This window comes from Nerophis ophidion, linkage group LG16 (assembly GCF_033978795.1).
Source record: "Nerophis ophidion isolate RoL-2023_Sa linkage group LG16, RoL_Noph_v1.0, whole genome shotgun sequence".
In the NCBI taxonomy this organism is placed as follows: domain Eukaryota; kingdom Metazoa; phylum Chordata; class Actinopteri; order Syngnathiformes; family Syngnathidae; genus Nerophis; species Nerophis ophidion.
Genome location: NC_084626.1, coordinates 18,239,634 through 18,262,326, shown reverse-complemented (window position 1 = coordinate 18,262,326; position 22,693 = coordinate 18,239,634). Strand labels below are relative to the sequence as shown.

The 22,693-nt window shown below is 39.7% G+C and overlaps 1 protein-coding gene across 5 annotated transcripts in view; it reads left to right on the top strand.

Annotated features, from left to right (window-relative positions):
- Positions 1 to 22,627, top strand: part of pcif1 (phosphorylated CTD interacting factor 1) — a 32,451-nt gene extending 9,824 nt beyond the window's left edge. For 4 of the 5 annotated variants that reach the window (XM_061874474.1, XM_061874478.1, XM_061874475.1 and 1 more), the window contains exons 7-16: positions 5,120 to 5,267; positions 5,337 to 5,420; positions 5,492 to 5,591; positions 5,679 to 5,838; positions 12,667 to 12,836; positions 12,937 to 13,023; positions 13,087 to 13,271; positions 13,342 to 13,435; positions 20,458 to 20,633; positions 20,716 to 22,627. In XM_061874474.1, coding sequence (XP_061730458.1) covers positions 5,120 to 5,267; positions 5,337 to 5,420; positions 5,492 to 5,591; positions 5,679 to 5,838; positions 12,667 to 12,836; positions 12,937 to 13,023; positions 13,087 to 13,271; positions 13,342 to 13,435; positions 20,458 to 20,633; positions 20,716 to 21,028 — 1,517 coding nt within the window. In that variant the 3' untranslated portion in view covers positions 21,029 to 22,627. The remainder of the gene's footprint in view (positions 1 to 5,119; positions 5,268 to 5,336; positions 5,421 to 5,491; positions 5,592 to 5,678; positions 5,839 to 12,666; positions 12,837 to 12,936; positions 13,024 to 13,086; positions 13,272 to 13,341; positions 13,436 to 20,457; positions 20,634 to 20,715) is intronic. The other variant, XM_061874476.1, reaches the window with a different exon arrangement.
- The last annotated feature ends 66 nt before the right edge of the window (positions 22,628 to 22,693 follow it).

The window sequence follows — 22,693 nt, the reverse complement described above, 5'->3', positions numbered from 1 at the left end:
GGAAATACATGACATGACCAATGGGCATGAAAATATGTATCCAGACGCCACTGTAATAAACTTGGGTGATTTTAACAACTGTAAACTACTGTAATTCACTTACAATCCAATCCACTTTATTTATATAGCACATTTAAACAACAATAACGTTTCCAAAGTGCTGCACAGCCATGTTAAAAACAATATTAAAAAAACAATATTATGCTCCACCAATGACTGAATAAAAACAAAAAAATAAATAAATATAAAACCAATATAAAAAAAAAACATATAAAAACAAATATGATTAAAAACAATTTTAAAGGGTAAAATCAATTGAAACAGTAAAATAGAAATCAAAGTGTATAAAAAACACAGAGGACCACACAACTCACATAGTGTTACAAGAAATAACAAGAATGTGCAAAACTTAACATGCAATATTCAGAATTTATTTCAGTGACTCTGGTAGAATTTTTGTTGGAAAGTTACTAAATTGATATCAACTCACTGATTCATTTCGGATCGTATCGTTCCAAATTAACTACCGTATGTTTCGGACTATAAGTCAGTTTTTTTCATAGTTTGGCCAGAGGTGTGACTTATACTCAGGAGTGACTCATGTGTGAAATTATTAACACATTACCGTAAAATATAAAATAATATTATTTAGCTCATTCACGTAAGAGACTAGACGTATAAGATTTTATGGGACTTAGCGATTTGGAGTGACAGATTGTTTGGTAAATGTATAGCATGTTCTATATGGTATAGTTATTTGAATGACTCTTACCATAATATGTTACGTTAACATACCAGGCACGTTCTCAGTTGGTTATTTATGCGTCATATAACGTACACTTATTCAGCCTGTTGTTCACTATTCTTTATTTATTTTAAATTGCCTTTCAAATGTCTATTCTTGGTGTTGGGTTTTATCAAATAAATTTCCCCCAAAAATGCGATTCATACTCCAGTGCGACTTATATGTTTTTTTCCCTTCTTTATCATGCATTTTCGGCAGGTGCGACTTATACTCGGAAAAATAGGGTAATATTATCCCTGAATGGTATTGGAAAACTTAAATTATGAATCAAAACAATGTTAAAATGAATCGTTACACCCCTAATGAAAAGTGTACAATGTGCATATAACATATAATAAACCCTTTTTATCCTTCGAGATCTTAAAACACTGTCACTCTGTCATAAAAGCCAGTTATGGTCTTAAAGATCAGGGGTACTTAACGTTTTTTACCTTAGGGCCCAACTTTCCCACTACAAAGGGGCCCTGGGCCCACTTAAATATTAACACTTAATTAATAATCGAACTATATATTTCAAACATATTCAATAATTATATCTTGCCTATATAGATTTGGTGCTACTTGGTAGATAATGGCAGACTTTTCCTCTTGGGTTCCAAGATACCTGTGGCGGTGGGGGCGTGGTCAATATGATGTCACCACATCATTTGCTATGATGTAGAGCTGCAGCTATCGAATATTTTAGTAATCGAGTATTCTATCAAATATCCCGATTGATTAATTGAGTAATCGAATAAATCATGTATTTGCTTTTTTTATTTTTTTTATTTTTCATCCTGTCCAGCTTATCGGGGAAATCCTATTGTTGATTTAGATGCCCATATTGGCTGTACAAATTTACTCTACAAAAGAGAAGTGTGGGTTACTTCTCTTGTTGCCCTATTTGTATTTTGACTTTATTAAATGGATTTATATTATTATTTGGTGCAGCTGGGCTGCAGCAATATTTTTGCTTAATTAAGGTTTAATTATACATGTTAAGATGGGCCCTCAATTATTGCGTTTGGCCTAATTGTCTTTTATTTCCTAAACGCCTGTGTTCATTATGGAAAGCTGACACACACAGCTGAAATGCGCCCGTGGTTGATTTACCCAATTTGTCTGTGATAATAAAAACGGGTGCGCTCATAGCCCCGTGTGGTGCGACCGCATAAACGAAGTTCTTGTTATGTGTTTTTGATAATTATAATACGGTGCCGTTTAAATGGTGGTTTCTCCACGCAAATCCGCTGAGCTGTTTTCAACCTACCAACAATACCTAAACAATATAAAAAGACAAATCACTTAATAATGCATTCTTTGATTCTTTGCTTGCAAAATAGTAATCAACGTTCATTTTGCTATCTTAACATGTTTGAGATGAAAACACACGTGTGTATATACATATATACATATATATGTATGTGTGTATATACTGTATACATACACACACACACACACAATTAGTTCAAAAATAATATTCCCTGAGAAAGTTAAAATAAAACTGTATTCTTAGTATACAAAACAGATGAAAACACACACACACACATATATATATATACACACACACACACACACACACACACACACACACACACAATTAGTTCAAAATTAATATTCCCTGAGAAAGTAAAAAAAAACTATATTCTTAGTATACAAAATAAAACAATAGAACGGTTTTCATTATATCAAACATAAAAAGTGGATTACGTAGTGCCTTTAATACTTCATTTGAAATGTGCAACCAGTGGTGTGTCACCACCAAGCAAAAACCCAAAAAAATGTACTGCCCGTCCGAGCACCCACTGGCAAAAATGTAGATTGGCGCCATTATATAAAGACTATAGTGTGTACAAGCTATCCCAGTAGCATGTGGCTGCATGACTTGAATAACCCGAATAACTTTGCACGACTACTTTTGCGTGGTTACTAATTAAAGGCTAATTGAACACGATAGCGTGGATAGCGTTGTTAGTTGTCAACACCTTTTGGCGTCATTTGATGACCTTGCGTGAGTGAAAGAACACTTCCTGGTTATCATAATGAATAACATTTATTTTACTAACAACTTTTTTTACATTTGATAATAGATGACGTACCTCGCCTCTGGACGTCCCTCAATAAGACACTTTTTCAACAGGTGCTGCAGCATCGGACTTGTGCTATTGTGGTATGCGACCTACACTTAGCGATGTTTGCATAGGACTGTGATTTCCGTCAATTTTAGTGTGAAATGTTCCCACACCTTAGACAACTTTTGTCGCTTCCTAATTCCCTCGTTTTGCTCTAGTTCTTGTCCACTGCTTTCTGCGGCGTCTGCCATTGCGAGTTATGTCGGCGAAAACATTTACTAAACTCAAGCATAATTAAAGGAGCGATGTTGTGCCGATCTGAAGTAAACACGCTGTGCGATACCTAGACAGTCCGTGCAAAACGTGAGCTTTGACTACAAAACGAGACACAATGCCATTAAAAACAAACAAAACTTGACGCCTCGAGGCACCAAAAATTCCTCGAATATATTTTGTAATCGAATTACTCGAGTTACCCGAGGAATTGTTTCAGCTCTACTATGATGCATATATTTTTTTTTAGAAAGCAAACCAAATGTATGTATGTACATTGAAAACAATTACTGATTATAGTATTAACATATATTTTCCTAAATATAATATTGCTCTATTTTTCAATTGTTGCTGCTTATTGTGAAATGTTTTTTTATTTAGAGATTTCTCCAATCTTTTTTTTTCACTCTTTCTATATTAAAATGACTGGCAGCATATCTAGCATCTATTTCTAATATTATTGTAGACTATACTTATGTTTAAAGACTCTTTACTTCTGTCGCTTCATGCATGCGACGAAAACGAGCTGCAGAGAGCCCGACATCACACTTGCCTCGAGCGGCTAAGAACCTTCCTCTCCTTAAAAGCCGCCAGTGTCATCTCCGATCCAGACGACATCGTGTGTATGGCTTACGTCATCTCAACGACCGGTTTTGGCAGCACTGTTATGGTTATAAATGTATGTCAATATAGTAGTATGTATGTTTATGTGTGTGTGTGTATATATATATATATATATATATATATATATATATATATATATATATATATATATATATATATATATATATATATATATATATATATATATACATATATACATATAACCAGGGACGGCGTGGCGCAGTGGGAGAGTGGCCGTGTGCAACCCGAGGGTCCCTGGTTCAATCCCCACCTAGTACCAACCTCGTCATGTCCGTTGTGTCCTGAGCAAGACACTTCACCCTTGCTCCTGATGGGTGCTGGTTAGCGCCTTCCATGGTGTGTGAATGGGTAAATGTGGAATTAGTGTCAAAGCGCTATGAGTACCTTGAAGGTAGAAAAGCGCTATACAAGTACAACCCATTTATCATTTATATATAATTTTGAACTAATTGTGTGTGTGTGTGTGTGTATGTATATATATATATATATATATATACATACACACACACAATTGGTGTGACAGGTATATATATATATATATATATATATATATATATATATATATATAATATACACACACACAATTAGTTCAAATTTAATATTCCCTGAGAAAGTTAAAATACAACTATATTCTTGGTATACAAAAGAGATGAAAACACACACACATATCACACAATTAGTTCAAAATTAATATTCCCTGAGAAAGTGTATGTTTGTGTGTCATGATGTTTATTTTCCCATTGTCTGTGAACACATAGTGTTAGCAAAAAATGAGAAAGTGTTAAGGGTCTAGGAGTGAAACACAGTGGCGGACATTTGTGCAGAAAGGAAATACTTGTTGGAATTAAGCCTGTTGTTAGCAATAAATTGGCAATAAAAGCTAAAAACACTGTTAGACTGAATGTTTTCTTCTGGAGGCTAAAATACGTTGTATAACTATTTTTGTTTTGATGTACAAAACCTTAATTTTTAAAGTGGGGCATCTAATATGTTGCATTGGTGCACCGCCACAATCAAATACATATTTACATCAAAGATAAACACTGGATGATATGCATCTTAATTCTTAACACCGCTCATATGCAGCTTGTCTGTCAGAAAATAACAGTACATGCCAGGAGGGATCAGTGTTTCCAATTCAGCAACACAAAATTTGTTTTTAAACAGGTGTTTTTCTTATCCTTTTTACAAAAATTACATGCACATGCGCCATGGACAATTATGCATTTTAGACAATGACTGCATCCAAATTTCCAAATGTTGTTAACTCACTTGCTGCGTACTTGACATGAATTGGTTTGCCTAATGTTGGTGAAAGGGAAAGTCACATCTGTGTTTGTGACAGGTATTGATCCGCCCCGGGAGTCGTTTAACCGTTGGCTGCTGGAGAGAAAAGTAATTGATAAAGGTCTTGACCCCTTGTTGCCGAGTGACTGTGAACCCGTCATATCTCCGTCCATGTTCAGAGAAGTCATGAACGACATTCCTATCAGGTATGTGTATCATAGCATGTGATTAAAATAATAATGCTGATGAGAGTGATGATTTATTGGGTCTGGCAGGTTGTCTCGTATCAAGTACAAGGAAGAGGCAAGGAAGCTGTTGTTTAAATACGCTGAAGCTGCCAAGAAGATGATCGACTCCAGGTAGGAAGCTGTGAGCCAATCAGCTGCTGTAGCTGACAGGAGGCTAACAATTTGACATTTGACCTTCGTAGGAACGCCAGCCCAGAGAGCAGAAAGGTGGTGAAGTGGAATGCAGAAGACACCATGAGTTGGCTGCGCCGGGATCATTCTGCCAGCAAAGAGGACTACATGGTAAACTTTGACCTTTTACACTTTCTGCTAAGGTCTCTATTGCTTTAGTCACTTCCACACCTGACTTGTGGTCATGTGACTGGACAGGACCGCCTGGAGCACCTGAGGCAACAGTGTGGTCCTCATGTAACGGCTGTTGCTAAAGACTCAGTAGAGGGTATCTGCTCTAAAATCTACCAGCTGTCCTCAGAGTACAGTCGTCGCCTGAGACACACACACCTGAGTCTGCTGCCGGACCCACCCACAGGTAGACACTCACACACAGCATTTATAGAGTATACTTATGTAATGACTGAGGGCATACTTGCACTACTATGCACATAAAATTAATCAAAAGCTGCACATAAAAATAATTAAAATCTTTGAAATTAATATAAAAATAGTAGAGGATAATATTTAATCTTCCTTAAAACAAACCTTTAGCTATGCTCAAATCCTCAGCTAGTAACAATAACACAAAAAATACAACAAAGTCCCTGGATTGCTAATTTGCATCAAAACAGTTGTTTTTCTCACTACAATAAGGCACAATCATCCTTGCCCAGGCACACCCTCCTGGTTTTTGGAGTATACATATTTGGGGTTTTGCCATCATCCACTGGACTAGATCTGAACAATCTAAGTCAATGAGTACAAACTAATGAAGCCTACTCGGATGAGCAGCGAAACGTCTTGTAAAACAAAACAAACAGTGCAGTTGCGATCGATTGAATGCCCTGAGATGACTATGTCCTGGATAAATGAGAACATTCATATACATCTTTCTAAACATTATGGGTTGGATACCCTAAAATACTGCGGGAATACAGAAGTTTGGCTTGTAAGTTAGCAGACTACCGCAACCACCGAAGTTTGAACCAGAGATGTAGACAAAATGGCCTCATACCCACAAGCCTATGCCCTTTTTCTACAATGAAAGGCCACAGGAAAGACACAATCCTGTTGGAAGTGCAAAATCAACTCTTGAATGAGAGAGTAAGACGAGTCTATTTTACTATTGAAACCCATCCATCCATCTTCTTCCGCTCATCCGAGGTCGGGTCGCGGGGGCAGCAGTCTAAGCAGGGATGCCCAGACTTCCCTCTCCCCAGCCACTTCGTGCAGCTTTTCCTGGGGGATCCCGAGGCGTTCCCAGGCCAGCCGGTAGATATAGTCTTCCCAACGTGTCCTGGGTCTTCCCCTTGGCCTCCTACCGGTCAGACGTGTCCGAAACACCTCCCTAGGGAGGCGTTTGGGGGGCATCCTTACCAGATATCCCGGACCACCTCATCTGGCTCCTCTCGATGTGGAGGAGCAGCGACTTTACTTTGAGCTCCTCCTGCATGGCAGAGCTTCTTACCTTATCTCTAAAGTAGAGCCCCGCCACCCGGCGGAGGAAACTCATTTTGGCCGCTTGTACCCGTGATCTTGTCCTTTCGGTCATGACCCAAAGCTCATGACCATAGGTGAGGATGGGAACGTAGATCGACCGGTAAATTGAGAGCTTTGCTTTCCGGCTCAGGTCCTTCTTCACCACAGCGGATCGATACAGCGTCTGCATTACTGAAGACGCTGCACCGATCCGCCTGTCGATCTCACGATCCACTCTTCACTCACTCGTGAACAAGACTCCGAGATACTTCAACTCCTCCACTTGGGGAAAGATCTATTCCCCAACCCGGAGATGGCACTCCACCCATTTCCGGGCGAGAACCATGGACTTGGACGTGGAGGTGCTGATTCTCATCCTAGTCGCTTCACACTGCTGCGACCGATCCAGTGAGAGTTAAAGATCTTAGCCAGATGAAGCCATCAGGACCACATCATCTGCAAATAGCAGAGATTTAATCCTCCAGCCACCAAACCAGATACCCTCAACGCCCTGACTGCAGCTAGAAATTCTGTCCATAAAAGTTATGAACAGAATCGGTGACAACGGGCAGCCTTGGCGGAGTCCAACCCTCACTGAAAACTGGTCCGACTTACTGCCGACAATGCGGACCAAGCTCTGACACTGATCGTACAGGGAGCGGACCGCCACAATAAGACAGTCCGTTACCCCATACTCCCTGAGTACTCCCCTCAGGACTTCCCGGGGTACACGGTCGAATGCCTTCTCCAAGTCCACAAAGCACATGTAGACTGGTTGGTCAAACTCCCATGCACCCTCAAGGACCCTGCCGAGAGTATAACGCTGGTCCACAGTTCCACGACCAGGACGAAAACCACACTGTTCCTCCTGAATCCGAGGTTTGACTATCCAGTGTAGCCTTCTCTCCAGTACACCTGAATAGACCTTACCGGGAAGGCTGGGGAGTGTGAGCCCGCGATAGTTGGAACACACCCTCCGGTTCCCCTTCTTAAAGAAAGGATCCACCACCCCAGTCTACCAATCCAGAGGTATTGCCCCCGATGTCCACGCGACGTTGCAGAGTCTTGTCAACCAAGACAGCCCCACAGCATCCAGAGCCTTAAGAATATCCGGGGGGATCTCATCCACCCCCGGGGCCTTGCCACCGAGGAGATTTTTATCTACCTCGGCAACCTCAGCCCCAGAAATAGGAGAGCCCACCACAGAGTCCCCAGGCAAGGCTTTCTCATAGGAAGACGTGCTGGTAGGATTGAGGAGGTCTTCGAAGTATTCCCTCCACCGATCCACAACATCCGCAGTCGAGGTCAGCAGAACACCATCCCCACCATACACGGTGTTGACACTGCACTGCTTCCCTTTCCTGAGGCGGCAGATGCTGGTCCAGAATCCCTTCGAAGCTGTCCGGAAGTCGTTTTCCATGGCTTCGCCAAACTCCTCCCATGTCCGAGTTTTTGCTTCCACGACCGCTGAAACTGCACACCGCTTGGCCTGTCTGTACCTGTCTGCTGCCTCTGGAGTCCTATGAGCCAAAAGAACCCGATAGAACTCCTTCTTCAGCTTGACGCCATCCCTCACCGCTGGTGTCCACCAGCGGGTTCTAGGATTACCGCCACGACAGGCACCAACCACCTTGCGGCCACAGCTCCAATCGGCCGCCTCGACAATAGAAGTAAGGGACATCGTCCACTCGGACTAAATTTTCAGACTAAAACTATCTGACTTGTTCAAAAAGAAACAATAATTTTTGGATAATGTGTTTAAAAAGCTGCCCATTGGTAATGTATTGATTATTAACTCCTGGCATTTTTGTAATCCAATAGACTCAATCATCATCTACATCACCTTTTCTTTTAACAACACTCAATAAACGTTTGGGAACTGAGGAAACTAATTGTTGAAGCTTTGAAAGTGGAATTCTTTCCCATTCTTGTATTATGTAGAGCTTCAGTCGTTCAACAGTCCGGGATCTCCGCTGTCGTATTTTACGCTTCATAATGTGCCACACATTTTCAATGGGCGACAGGTCTGGACTGCAGGCGGGCCAGGAAAGTACCCACATTCTTTTTTTACGAAGCCACGCTGTTGTAACAAGTGCTGTATGTGGCTTGGCATTGTCTTGCTGAAATAAGCAGGGGTGTCCATGAAAAAGACGGCGCTTCGATGGCAGAATATGTCGTTACAAAACATGTACGTACCTTTCAGCATTAATGGTACCTTCACAGATGTGTAAGCTACCCATACCTTGGGCACTAATGCACACCCATACAATCACAGATGCTGGCTTTTGAACTTTGCGTCTAACAGTCTGGATGGTTCGCTTCCCCTTTGGTCCGGATGACACGATGTTGAATATTTCCAAAAACAATTTGAAATGTGGGATCGTCAGAACACAGAACACTTTTCCACTTTGCATCAGTCCATCTTAGATGATCTTGGGCCCAGAAAAGCCAGCGGAGTTTCTGGATGTTGTTGATAAATGGCTTTCGCTTTGCAAAATAGAGCTTTAACTTGCACTTACAGATGTAGCGACAAACTGTATTTAATGACAGTGGTTTTCTGAAGTGTTCCTGAGCCCATGTGGTGATGATATCCTTTAGAGATTAATGTCTGTTTTTGATACAGTGCCGTCTGAGGGATCAAAGGTCACGGTCAATTAATGTTGTTTTCTGGCCATGCCGCTTACATGGAGTGATTTCTCCTGATTCTCTGAACCTTTTGATGATATTATGGACCGTGTATGTTTAAATCCCTAAATTTCTTGCAATTGCACTTTGAGAAGGGTTGTTCTTAAACTGTTTGACTATTTGCTCACACAGTTGTGGACAAAGAGGTTTACCTCGCCCCATCCTTTCTTGTGAAAGACTGAGCAAATTTTGGGAAGCTGTTTTTATACCAAATCATGGCACCCACCTGTTCCCAATTAGCCTGCACACCTGTGGGATGTTCCAAATAAATGTTTGATGAGCATTCCTCAACTTTATCAATATTTATTTCCACCTTTCCCAATTTCTTTGTCACGTGTTGCTGGCATCAAATTCTAAAGTTAATGATAATTTGCAACAAAAAAATGTTTATCAGTTTGAACATCAAATATGTTGTCTTTGTAGCATATTCAACTGAATATGGGTTGAAAATTATTTCAAATCATTGTATTCCGTTTATATTTACATCTAACACAATTTCCCAACTCATATGGTAACGGGGTTTGTATTTTACTCTTAATACAGTAGCTGATTTTCTGCTATAACAGGTTTCTACCTACACTTCTTGTAAAAGTTTCTGTTGTTTGGATTACATTAGTCTTGGGTTATACTACAAATGTCGGTATTGATCCAATACCAAGTAGTTACAGGGTACGTATTTGTCATACCTATTCTGATACAGATGTTTCAAATTTTCAACATCATTGAATGATTACACTTATAATCACAATTATAAATAGACAAAATCACTGGATGGCGGTGTACCATTATCAGGGTTTCCTATGGATGTAACTGAATGTGGCGCACCACCACAGTAAATTCATAGCCGCCACACTTTGAAAATAAGTTTAGTTTTTCTTATGTGAAAACATCCATCCATCCATTTTATACCGCCTTTCCCTCTAGGGGTTCTGAGGGAGCCTGGGGCCTATCCCAGCCGTATTCGGGCGGGAGGCGGGGTACACCCTGGACCAGTCGCCACCTCATCACAGGGCCAACACAGATAGACAGACAACAGCCACAGTCAGATTTACTCACTAGGCCCATTTTAGTGATGCCAACCAACCCAGGTGCATGTCTTTGGAGGTAGGAGGAAGCTGGCGTGCTCGGAAGGAACCCACGCAGTCACGCGGAGAACAAATTAAAGTAATATTGTATTGTAGTCTCCAGAAGAAGTCACACAAAGTCTAACGATATTTTTAACTTTTGACAATTTTATGAAAACAACCAGCCCATTTCCGACAGGTTTTACCTTCCATGCAAACAGTTTCCCTCATTCTCCACCAATACACTTTTAAGCACGGATCAAATAAGAAACCACACGAATATAAAATATCATCACCAGCAGGTCGTTACAGTATAAATGGTGATATATAGTGTACTATGTTTGCATTATTGACAAGTGATGCAATAAAAACTCGGCCACTGAATAAAGACTGACCACCGGAACAGTGCTGCCGAAACCAGATGTAAACAAGACGCACACGATTGGAGCGTAGTCAAACTTCTCAACGATGTACATTGTACAAAGAGCAGCAACATTTGAAAATATAGAAAATTATATAAAAATACAAGTTGATACTGATGAATAATTACAGATTGTTTTTTGGATGTATGTTTTTAAAGAAAATTGTGTCATCGTAGCAAATTATGCGATTGTGTCATAGTAATCATGCCCCCACTGCCAAAACTGCTCAAAGATTGTGTTTAGCTCATGGCATCATATTTAAAAAGACTTGGGGCTGTAATTGCTGCCAAATATGCATCAACAAAGTATTGAGCAAAGGCTTTTAATACTTATGTACATGTGGTTCCTTAGTTATTTATTTTTAATAAATTTGAAAACCCATCCATCCATTTCTACTGCTTATTCCCATTTGGGGTCGCTGGTGCCTATCTCAGCTACAATCGGGCGGAAGGCAGGGTATACCCTGGACAAATCGCAACCTCATCGCAGGGCCAACACAGATAGACTGACAACATTCACACTCACATTCACACACTAGGGCCAATTTAGTGTTGCCAATCAACCTATCCCCAGGTGCATGTCTTTGGAAGTGGGAGTAAGCCGTAGTACCCGGAGGGAACCCACACATTCACGGGGAGGACATGCAAACTCCACACAGAAAAATCCCGTTCTAAAAAAAGAAAAAAAAAATACTTTTTTTGAGTACAAATGTATATTTTCAATTTTGGAATAAGGCTGCAACGTAACACAACAAAATTTGTAAAAAGTGAACTTCTCTTTAATATTAAAATCTTTATTGTTGGGTAAATTAATATAATATATTGTCTACATTGCGCGAACTTAGTCCACAATGAAGTATTGCAGGTTATTAATAATCCATCCATTTTCTACCGCTTGTCCCTTCCAGGGTCGCGGGGGTGCTGGAGCCCATCACAGCTGCATTTGGGCGGAAGGCGGGTTACACCCTGGACAAGTCACAATATTCAAAATAGAAATAAAAAGCCGAAGATTCAAACTTAATCTAAGAATCAAACCCACAGCACGCTTGCTCAACCGCTTAACTAAATGTGTGTGTGTAATAAAGGCACGTCATTAAATTGTTGCGATCTTTTCTCTTTGAAGTGTAATTAAAGACAGCAGCCACCTTGCCCAAAATAATTAAAATGACCTAAAATAAGGCAGTCCACAGTTAGGGATCAGTAATAGAACAGACTACAAAGGTTTACACAAGCAAAACAGACTGTAATATGTAAGCTCAGGGTAAGCGAAAGCTAGCAGCGGCCATGAGAAGGAGTAATTGTGCCATGGCCGAGTGAGAGTATGCCCTGAATTAACACCACCTTCTGCTGCTCTCGTCAAGTACTCAGAAATGCCTCCATTGCTTCAGGTCGTTGCCGACTACGCCACATACCCTTGTCCATATGTATTGTATTTTGACTAACAACTAGCTAATTGGTATTGATCCTCATCAACACACACACCTACCAGAGGCTGCTGCAAGATCCTCAAGTCCCAAAATTGCTGACACCCTTCTGTCATGTCATGTGTATTCAGAAGCTTGCCCATCACCGCCACAGTCCCGCTTGGTCTACTGTTACCCGCTACGCCTGGCGCTGCCGTCTCCACCGCTGCCACGCGTGGAACTTCATTTCGAGAATGACGTGGCCTGCCTGCGCTTCAAAGGAGAGATGGTCAAAGTGAACCGGGGTCATTTTAGCAAACTGGTTAGTAGTGATGTCATGACTGTTCACAATAGATGCAGCACATGTTTAGATTTTAGGCTTGACAAGACATGTCTGTTAACTACTACATTGCTTTGTTTAGGAGTTGTTGTACAGGTACAGCTGCATTGATGACTCTCGCTTTGAGAAGTTCCTGTCCAGAGTGTGGTGCCTCCTCAAAAGATACCAGGTCAGCTGACTCTTTGCCAGCCAAATCTGTGATATCTCATGACTTGTGTGCGTCCGTGTGTAGGTGATGTTTGGCAGCACCACTAATGAGGGTACAGGCCTGCAGGGGGCACTGCCAGTGCCTGTCTTTGAGGCCTTGAATCGACAGTTTGGGGTGTCCTTTGAGTGTTTCGCATCGCCGCTCAACTGCTACTTTAAGCAGTTCTGCTCTGCCTTCCCCGACAGTGACTGCTACTTTGGATCACGAGGGTGAGGTGCACCCACCTGTATGTAGTGACTGTGTATTGTGTGTTTGTAATGTTGAGGTGTTTGTTTGCAGGCCTTTCTTGTCTTTCTGTCCTGTCAGTGGCTCATTTGAAGCTAACCCGCCCTTCTGTGAAGAAATGATGGATGCCATGGTGACACACTTTGAGGTGAGGCTCAAGGACCTTCACCTTTAGATAAAAACATTAAAGTTCACATTTGGGTGGTTGCCCGAAGGGAGCTCATGTTCGAATGAGCTCTAAAACCCACCCTCGTTCAGATAAGCAATTAATCAAATTAAAATTAATTTGATAACGTAAATAAATTGCCATATTCGTGTCTGTTTTCTTTCTCTCGCTTTTAAACCATGTGCACGACGGGTTACTCGGCATCGCTCTCAGCACCTGTGCGCCTTTATTCATTGGTAAAATGAAATTAACGGAGAGAACTAAAACTGTACAATTATGGTAAAAAATAATCACTATTATTTTAAATGATATTGAAATCACAATCATTGGTCAATTTGAAAACACAATTATTTATTGTACCACCAAAACTCAACTTTAATTATAATTTAAAAGAACAACCATATATAATTTACTAACAAATAAACAAGTAAAATTATAATAATAATAACAACAATAAATTAAAATGACAAAACAATACAATTCTGTTTCCCGCTTAAAGTTTTTTTTAAGTTCATTTATTTTTTTTTACCTTTTACACTCATTTTACCACCAGTGTGTTTTTTGTGTCATAAGTATTTTTTTTTAAATGTTGATTGAATACAGAAAACCTCACAATTATTGGTGCAATACATCCATCCATCCATTTTCTACCGCTTATACATATTTGGGCAATTTTGACCAGTAATTTAGTTCAAAGCATAATAATTTTGTAAATGTATCAATAAGCGCTTAAAGTTCATCATGCTTGGCATACTAGCCCCGTCAAACAAAAAGTAGAAACCATATGGTGAGATCACAAACTTCTAGTACAAACCCCGTTTCCATATGAGTTGGGATATTGTGTTGGATGTAAATATAAACGGAATACAATGATTTACAAATCCTTTTCAACCTTTATTCAGTTGAATGCACTACAAAAACAAGATATTTGATGTTCAAACTCATAAAATTGATTTTTTTTTTTTTTTTAATAATTAACTTAGAATTTCATGGCTGCAACACCTGCCTAAGTAGTTGGGAAAGGGCATGTTCACCACTGTGTTACAACACCTTTTTTTTTAACAACACTCAATAAACGTTTGGGCACTGAGGAAACTAATTGTTGAAGCTTTGAAAGTGGAATTATTTTCCATTCTTGTTTTATGTAGAGCTTTAGTCCAACAGTCTGGGGTCTTCGCTGTCGTATTTTACGCTTCATAATGCGCCACACATTTTCGATGGGAGACAGCTCTGGACTGCAGGCGGGCCAGGAAAGTACCCGCACTCTTTTACTACGAAACCACGCAGTTGTAACACGTGGCTTGGCATTGTCTTGCTGAAATAAGTATGGGCGTGCATGATAACGTTGCTTGGATGACAACATATGTTTCTCCAAAACCTGTATGGACCATTCAGCATTAATAGTGCCTTCACAGATGTGTAAGTTACCCATGCCTTGGGCACTAATACACCCCCATACCATCACAGATGCTGGCTTTTGAACTTCGCGCCTATAAAAATTCGGATGGTTATTTTCCTCTTTGTTTTGTGGGACACCACATCCACAGTTTCCAAATTTAATTTGAAATGTGGACTCGTCAGACCACAGAACACTTTTCCACTTTGCATCAGTTCATCTTAGATGATCTTGGGCCCAGCAAAGCCAGCAGTGTTGATGAAGTTAAAGTACCAATGATTGTCACACACATACTAGATGTGGCGAAATTAATCTCTGCATTTGACCCATCACCCTTGATCACCCCCTGGGAGGTGAGGGGATCAGTGGGTAGCAGCGGTGCCGCGCCCGGGAATCATTTACGGTGATTTAACCCCCAATTCCAACCCTTAATGCCGAGTACCAAGCAGGGAGGTAATGGGTCCCATTTTTATAGTCTTTGGTATGTAGATACTGACAGTGGTTTTATGAAGTGTTCCTGAGCCCCATGTGGTGATATCATTTACACATTGATGTCTGGTTTTTGATGTAGTACCGCCTGAGGGTAGGGTGTAACGGTACACAAAAATTTCGGTTCGGTACGTACCTCGGTTTAGAGGTCACGGTTCGGTTCATTTTCGGTACAGTAAGAAAAAAAACAAAATATACATTTTTTGATTATTTATTTAACAAATTTGCTAAATCTTCCACCAAACTTTTTTTGATGTGAAGTAATCGGAAACTCGGATAGGTCAAAAATTCATAATAACATTGATTTTGATTCAATATGTTTTGAGCAATGACAGTTTGAAAGAAAAAAAACAGCTTTTTTTAATTAGACAACTTTTTCTAAATTACATTTAGCCTTTAAGCTTTTTTATTTCACTTTTGTTTATGTTTTTGTTTATATTAATTGTATTTTTAGAATGTGCCATGGGCCTTTAGAACATTAGGTGTGTGCCGCAAATGGCCTCCGGGGCACACTTTTGACACCCCTGCTATAGATATTAAAAAATTAAATCAGAGCCTGGCGACGCATGCATGTTTATCATAACTCTCTCGCTCTGTCTGTCTCTGTCCCTCCCTCACGAATGCTGCTGTGTGCACAAATTGTCTTGTTTTGAACCCCTTCTTAACCTTGAACCTACATTGAAAATACACGCAACCCTAACTTAAAATGCCGGACATTTGAGGCATTTAAGAAACTCCACCCGGACAGCCCCGCAAAAGAGGACATGTCCGGTGAAAAGAGGAGGTATGGTCAGTCCATCATAGCCCAGTCGTTGCTAGCATGCCGTGTGTTGTTGTTTTTTTGATTGATTGAAACTTTTATTAGTAGATTGCACAGTACAGTACATATTCTGTACAATTGACCACTAAATGGTAACACCCCGATAAGTATTTCAACCTGTTTTAAGTCGGGGTCCACGTAAATCAATTCATGGTGCCTCGTAGGGGTGCAACGGATCATAAAACTCACGGATTGGATAATTTTTTTCGGATCAGCAAAAAAAAAAAAAAAAAAAGACAAGACACATAAACAGAAGTTTTGCCGTTTTGTTTTGTAACACTTTTAAATTGTTAAATTAAAATATATAATTTCTAGTTCAAGTGCACAAGGCATAATATCTTCTTTTTAACATAATTAATGAAAAACAGTGCCACATTTCCTCTGTTGCTTGTGTCAGTACCTGCGCAAGGTGACTCTCGTAGAGGGGGCTTGTCTTCTCATCTCCCACTCTGCTGTGATGAAATGAGCACTTATGGTCACATAGTTCCCCTGGACCGCCACCCTTCTCTCGTGAGCTCAACAGATGTCGCTCGGGATAGTTCGTCCACAACTTTTTTCTTCTCTTGCTCATAAAAATCTGGCACAATCTTATCGTTGAAGTTGGTGCACGACGGGATGTCGTAATGTGGCTGAAGCACTTTCAGCATGTGTTTAAAACCCTCGTTTTGCACGATGGAGTCCGCACTTATAAACACACCGATTAAATGGCACGGAGCGTTCAAGTTCCTCCGTTACTCCGCTCGCCATTACCACGCTGTGCGAACAACTTTTTTTTTTTTTTTTTTTTTTTTTTTTCTTTTCCATAAATCAGACCGCGGATCACGTGTGTTCCGAACCGAAGATATTGATCCGAACGGATCACGGATCAATGTTGATCCGTTGCACCGCTAGTGCCTCGGTGTACATTGTTTACAAAACGTGCGCTACTTAATATGTCCGTGTCGTTCGGTTCCCCCTCGAACCGACCGAAACCCCCATACCGAATCGGTTCAAAACAAATACACGTACCATTACACCCCTACCTGAGGGATCAACGGTCAGTAATATGATCGCTTACATGCAGTGATTTCTCCAGATTCTCTGAACCCTTTGATTTTACGGACCGTAGAAGGTAAAATCCCTAAATTCCTTGCAATAGCTCGTTGAGAAATGTTGTTCTAAAACTGTTCGACAATTTGCTTACAAATTGGTGACCCTCGCCCCATCCTTGTTTGTGAATTACTTAGCATTTCATGGAAGCTGCTTTTATACCCAATCATGGCACACACCTGTTCCCAATTAGCCTGCACACCTGTGGGATGTTCCAAATAAGTATTTGATGAGAACTTCTCAACTTTATCAGTATTTATTGCCACCTTTCCCAACTTTGTCACGTGTTGGCAAAAAAAAGTTTATCTGTTTGAACATCAAATACTGTATGTTGTCTTTGTAGCATATTAAACTGAATATGGGTTGAAAAGGATTTGCAAATCATTGTATTCCGTGTATATTTACGTCTACCACAATTACTCAACTCATATGGAAACGGGGTTTGTAGATGTGCTTTTTTTTCACTAATATGCTCACTCATCCATTTCACCGTTACAAGCCCAAGAATTTTATTGCACGTTGTGCTGCACATATAATATTTTTGTGATCGTGAGAAGCTGAAATCGAGATAAAAATTGGTTTAAACGTCCAGCCCAAGAGTGAACCAGCTTGTCAGCCATTTACAATCTTTATCTCAGTGGGCAGAGTATGGCGCTAAATTAGGGCCAAATTGTTGATGTTGAATTTTGAAAAGTGTATTCAAAATAAAATTAAGTGCACAGATTTTTTTTAGGTTGAAAATAATTATTATTAACTGTTATAATTATTTCGATGAAACGCTTGATTTTATTTTTTCCACTTTCATATATTTTGATATTTTTTTGTTTGTTTGTTTGTTTTATTAATTTTAGTTCGAATTTTTTTTAGTTTAAATCTTTCCTTTTTCAGATTTAGATTAAAAAAAAAAAATTCTAATTCAGATTTTTGGCCTGAGTCTCGCTTGTGTGTCATTATGACTGACAGCTTAGGAAAAAATAGATAGGGGTTCCCTTATCACATTGCCTTCAGAGAGTGTAGGAAATAAATCAATGTAACTCCACACTTTATGTAGGCTACACCAGTGGTCCCCAACCACCGGACTATGGCTGCAATTCATTTGTTGTCAAAAATAATATAGTGTTAGAGAGCACACAGCTTATGCGTGTTTGTCGTTTTGTTTTATTGTGAGCCGCCGACCGTTCCCTTTTCCACTTTATTTAGCTGTCCTTTGGTGCATCATAGTTGTGTAGACACGACTATGGTGCTCTTTTTTAACTTCCATACACCTTGACTCCTTTTTCATCCTATGCCTGTTCAGTAGCTTAATGGTGTCCCGTTACTGTGGAGCCACAAGCGGGGCAAATGGGGATTAGAAAGGCACAAAGAAAGCGGGACATTATAGAAGTCTCAGGTCCAAAGCCATTGCAAGTTCTAAGGACAAGACAATTTTATCTTTACTTGCCATGAGACATCATTGGAACAAATGCTGCTGGCGAGCTTTGCTGCTTGCAAAAAGAACCTCACACATTACAGTTAATTGTAGATTGTTACTCAAACTGCTTTAGTACAATGGATTAAAAACTCAGCAGAAAAAGACTGTAAAGAGGAAGTCTAAAGTGACTTTAATCAGAGACTTTCATCAAAATATATATTCTTATACCCATCACACACATCCGGCTTCAAAAAGGATAGCGCTATGCTACAGATCCGGTCTAACTAACAAAACTACAAAAAGTAGTCTATCATGTGTGTCAAAGACATTTTGTAATGTTATTCTGTGATATTTCTGTCTAAATAAATGTTTTCTGGTGGATTCAAAATAAGTACATTGTAACAGCGGCGGCGATATGATGGCAGTTGATTGTCTTCGACCAAGTCAGACTTTTATTTATGTTCTCAAATAGCACTGTCAAACTCAATAAGTAGAAGGGTCTCACACACACACACACACACAATGGCTCCTGGAAAACTTTCTCTTCTTGGCTCCCACTATGACAATGTCTAATACTGCAGCCATACCTTCTACTGCACTCTGCAGCCTACATCAGGTAATTACAGTTCACTCCACAGTATTACCATAGCTATGGTATATTCTTTTATAACCTGTTCTAATTGATAATCTGCAATTGCGGAATGTTTAACAGGCTGAATATTAAATTATATTAATAAATACAGAAGGTTAAATTGTCATGCAGCAAAGTAAATATGATTATCTTGTACATGTAATATATAGAATATCAAAAGTATTTATTCTGGTAGAAATATCACATTGTACATTACCAAACATATTTGACTATCAAAGCATGAGCGTAACAATCCACATTTTGTGTTACTAATGTGTAAAACTTGTATCTAATTATAGTGTTGCTTATTTTATTGCAAGTGCTTCTACATGAGGAATACAAATTATATATTTCTACACAATACAAAATCTGGCAAGCCACCAACGCACTGCAGGTATAATTTTTTAGTTCTCTTTGAAAGGGTGTTTATGTCCTTTTGTGTAAAAAAGCATAATTTTAAATTATTTAATTAAAGCAAATTAATTGTCCGTTCATGGTTTTAAAACTTGAAAATTATCTGTCCAGGGTACACTTATTATTTCTGAAAAATTATATTTATCTGCAATTAATGAAGAACAAACTGCGATTGATCACGATTAAACATTTTAATTCACAGCCCTAAATTAATAAGTATTTGTATGTTCTCTTAATTGCTTTGTAAATTTTATGTTCAGTATTGTAAAGTTGTGATTGGGTAAGAGTTGGAGTTTCTCTATTTTCTTTTATCAGATTGATTAACATTGTGTTTTTTTAAATATAATTTTATACATTTTTAAAAGGACTTAAGTGATTTCTGATTTCATTATGGAAATGTTGACGTTGGACTACAAGCGATTTATCAGCGTTGAAGATGCTGTCTTATGTGTCAGGACAAATCTACATATACACTTTTCTTACATTCACCTTCGTTTGACTCTTACCTCCCTAGTGTGCATAAAACACTTCAATCTGCATTTAGGAAAATTATGCATATGAATAAGTTATTATGGGCATCAGTTTTGAGACGGAGGAAGTTATGGGAATTGGATTGAAAAAAGGGCATTCTTTAAATATTATACCTACATTTCACAAAGTCTATTCAAACTTTTGGTTTGCATGTGTAATGACATGCTCATCTATGGGTTTTTTTGCTGCTCTGTAACCGTCTTATAAATCTTGTCGTACTCAGGAGCTTTTGGACAAGTCCACTGAGCCTCTGTCCTTCATAGTCTTTGTTCCTGAATGGCGCGACCCTGTCACCCCGGCCTTGAGCCGCATGGAGGGAAGTCGATTCCTTCGTCATCAGATGAGCGTCCCGGCCTATGAGCACGAGTATCGCTCTGGGAGTCAACACATCTGCAAGAGGTTCTAGAGACTCTTGTGCCACTACTGTACTATTGTATGCTACTATTTTTTGACAGTAATGTTCATGTGTGTGTACTTGCAGGGAGGAGATGTACTACAGGGCGGTCCATGGTACTGCAGTACTCTTCCTGCAGAACGATGCCGGCTTCACGAAGTGGGGTCCGACGCCAGAGCGTCTAGCCGAACTGCTGGCCGCATACCGCCCCTCTTCCTTACGTACGTCCTCCTCTTTATCCTCTCCTGGCCCCGCCCACACAGCTGCAGGCGATAGAGACTCTGCCCCCAAACCTGCTGACAGGATGCAGAGCACGGTGATTTCACCAGGTAGCCATGACAACAACAACAACAACAGCAGCAGCAGCAGCAGTCCACAAGACAAGATAGCCACTGTATAAAGAAGGTGTGGCTTGCTTTGTGACTCCATTCTTTCACTTTTTCCCTCACCAGCATCTGTAGCACCCTCCGCCTTTGTCACTTACCCATATCGTACCCTTGTGTTGTGATTGGTCGAAGCTCTGACATCCGCACGTTTGGACCGTTCTGTTGCAGCAATAATAAACATCCCACTTGTGACGTCACAGGAAGACCTCTCATTGGTCCCCTCACAGACGCCGCTTGGGGATTGGTCGATAAGGCAGCTATCTTCTTTGTTTGTCACCCTTTTGGACTCTCAGAACCGGTGGCTTCAGTTCCCGCCTCCTGTTCAATTAAGCGTTAGAAATCGGCATGCGGAGGAGTCAGAAACACGCTTTGACATCACAGACAACTCTTGGAGCAGCAGGAGCTGCTTCTTTGTGTGGACTTTTAAAACCTAATCAAATTGTTGAACATGAATTTAGCTGAATACAGAACAGTTTGTGTTTTATATTCATATGTGATGTCACACAATAAGATAGATAATGTCTTTACCCTAGAAAGATCTTGTGACCTGTTTTCAATTATTGGGACAGGCTCTTCCCAATCGATGCCTCTGGTGTTCTTTGCTGTGATTGGTCCCAATCAGGCGCCTGCTGGCCGCCGTGTAGATATTGTACAGTGAAACTGATCTCAAGTCTGTTGATGTCATTTCAACTTCCCATCCATGCATTTTGTTTGATTTAAATTTAACATTTTTAAAGAGACATGTTTTCTGCATTGTACTGTTTACAATAATTTCTTCTAAACTAAACCAAAGTGTTATTAAAAAAAGTATATATATGTATGTTCAAGTAGTAGTGTGTCTGCCTTTACACTAATGCTGAAGTCAATCCAGCACCTTTGCTTTCGTTGATTTCATACTACGTGTGTCATGTAGGCTTCTTAGTGCATGAAACTTTTTTCTTAAATATTTTCCTGCTTGAATCTTCGCTTTTGGAGCAGAAATCTCCTTGTTTTCATTTCCGATGAGTAGAGCTGAACAATATGCAAAACACTATTGCCATTATTTGAACAAATGGTTGATTGTGTGTCTGTTTTATTTTAGGTTGACTCCTGCTTCTGTGAGTAGTTGGGTTGTTTTCTTTGTTTGGATCTTTGCTGGCTTTCAATTTTTGTGTTAAGTTTAAATTTTGCTAAAACAAAACAAATCAATGGACCTTTTCCAACCACATTTGTAAAAGTGTCTTTTTGATGAATGAACACAGACTATTACCTTAATGTGTAAATGAAGTTTGGATATGCAGGCTGTGTAAAGGGAAACATGTATCATAAAACATTTAAAATGCTTATCGTTTTGAGGAGATGTCAGTTATTTAAATGTTATGGAATACAGATGATTGTTTTAAATTATAGTTCTGTAAAAGTCTGTTTATTGTGATTTTTAATACCAACACAAGAATTGCAGCTGCAATCAGCATCTTTTTTTGTTCAATTTATCCTTGCAATTGTGAATTCTAGCAAGCAGAACTTTTGTAAATATGAACAAACGCAGGCTGGAGAATGTAAATATGCTCTGTTTTATGTCTTGCCGACACACACAATGCAGTTTCACGCTCAGTAAAGATATATTCAACATTCATGCCTGTTATCTTTTGGCTGAATTTTGAAAGTTGTTTTGGAAGAACTTGCACCACATGCAGTAT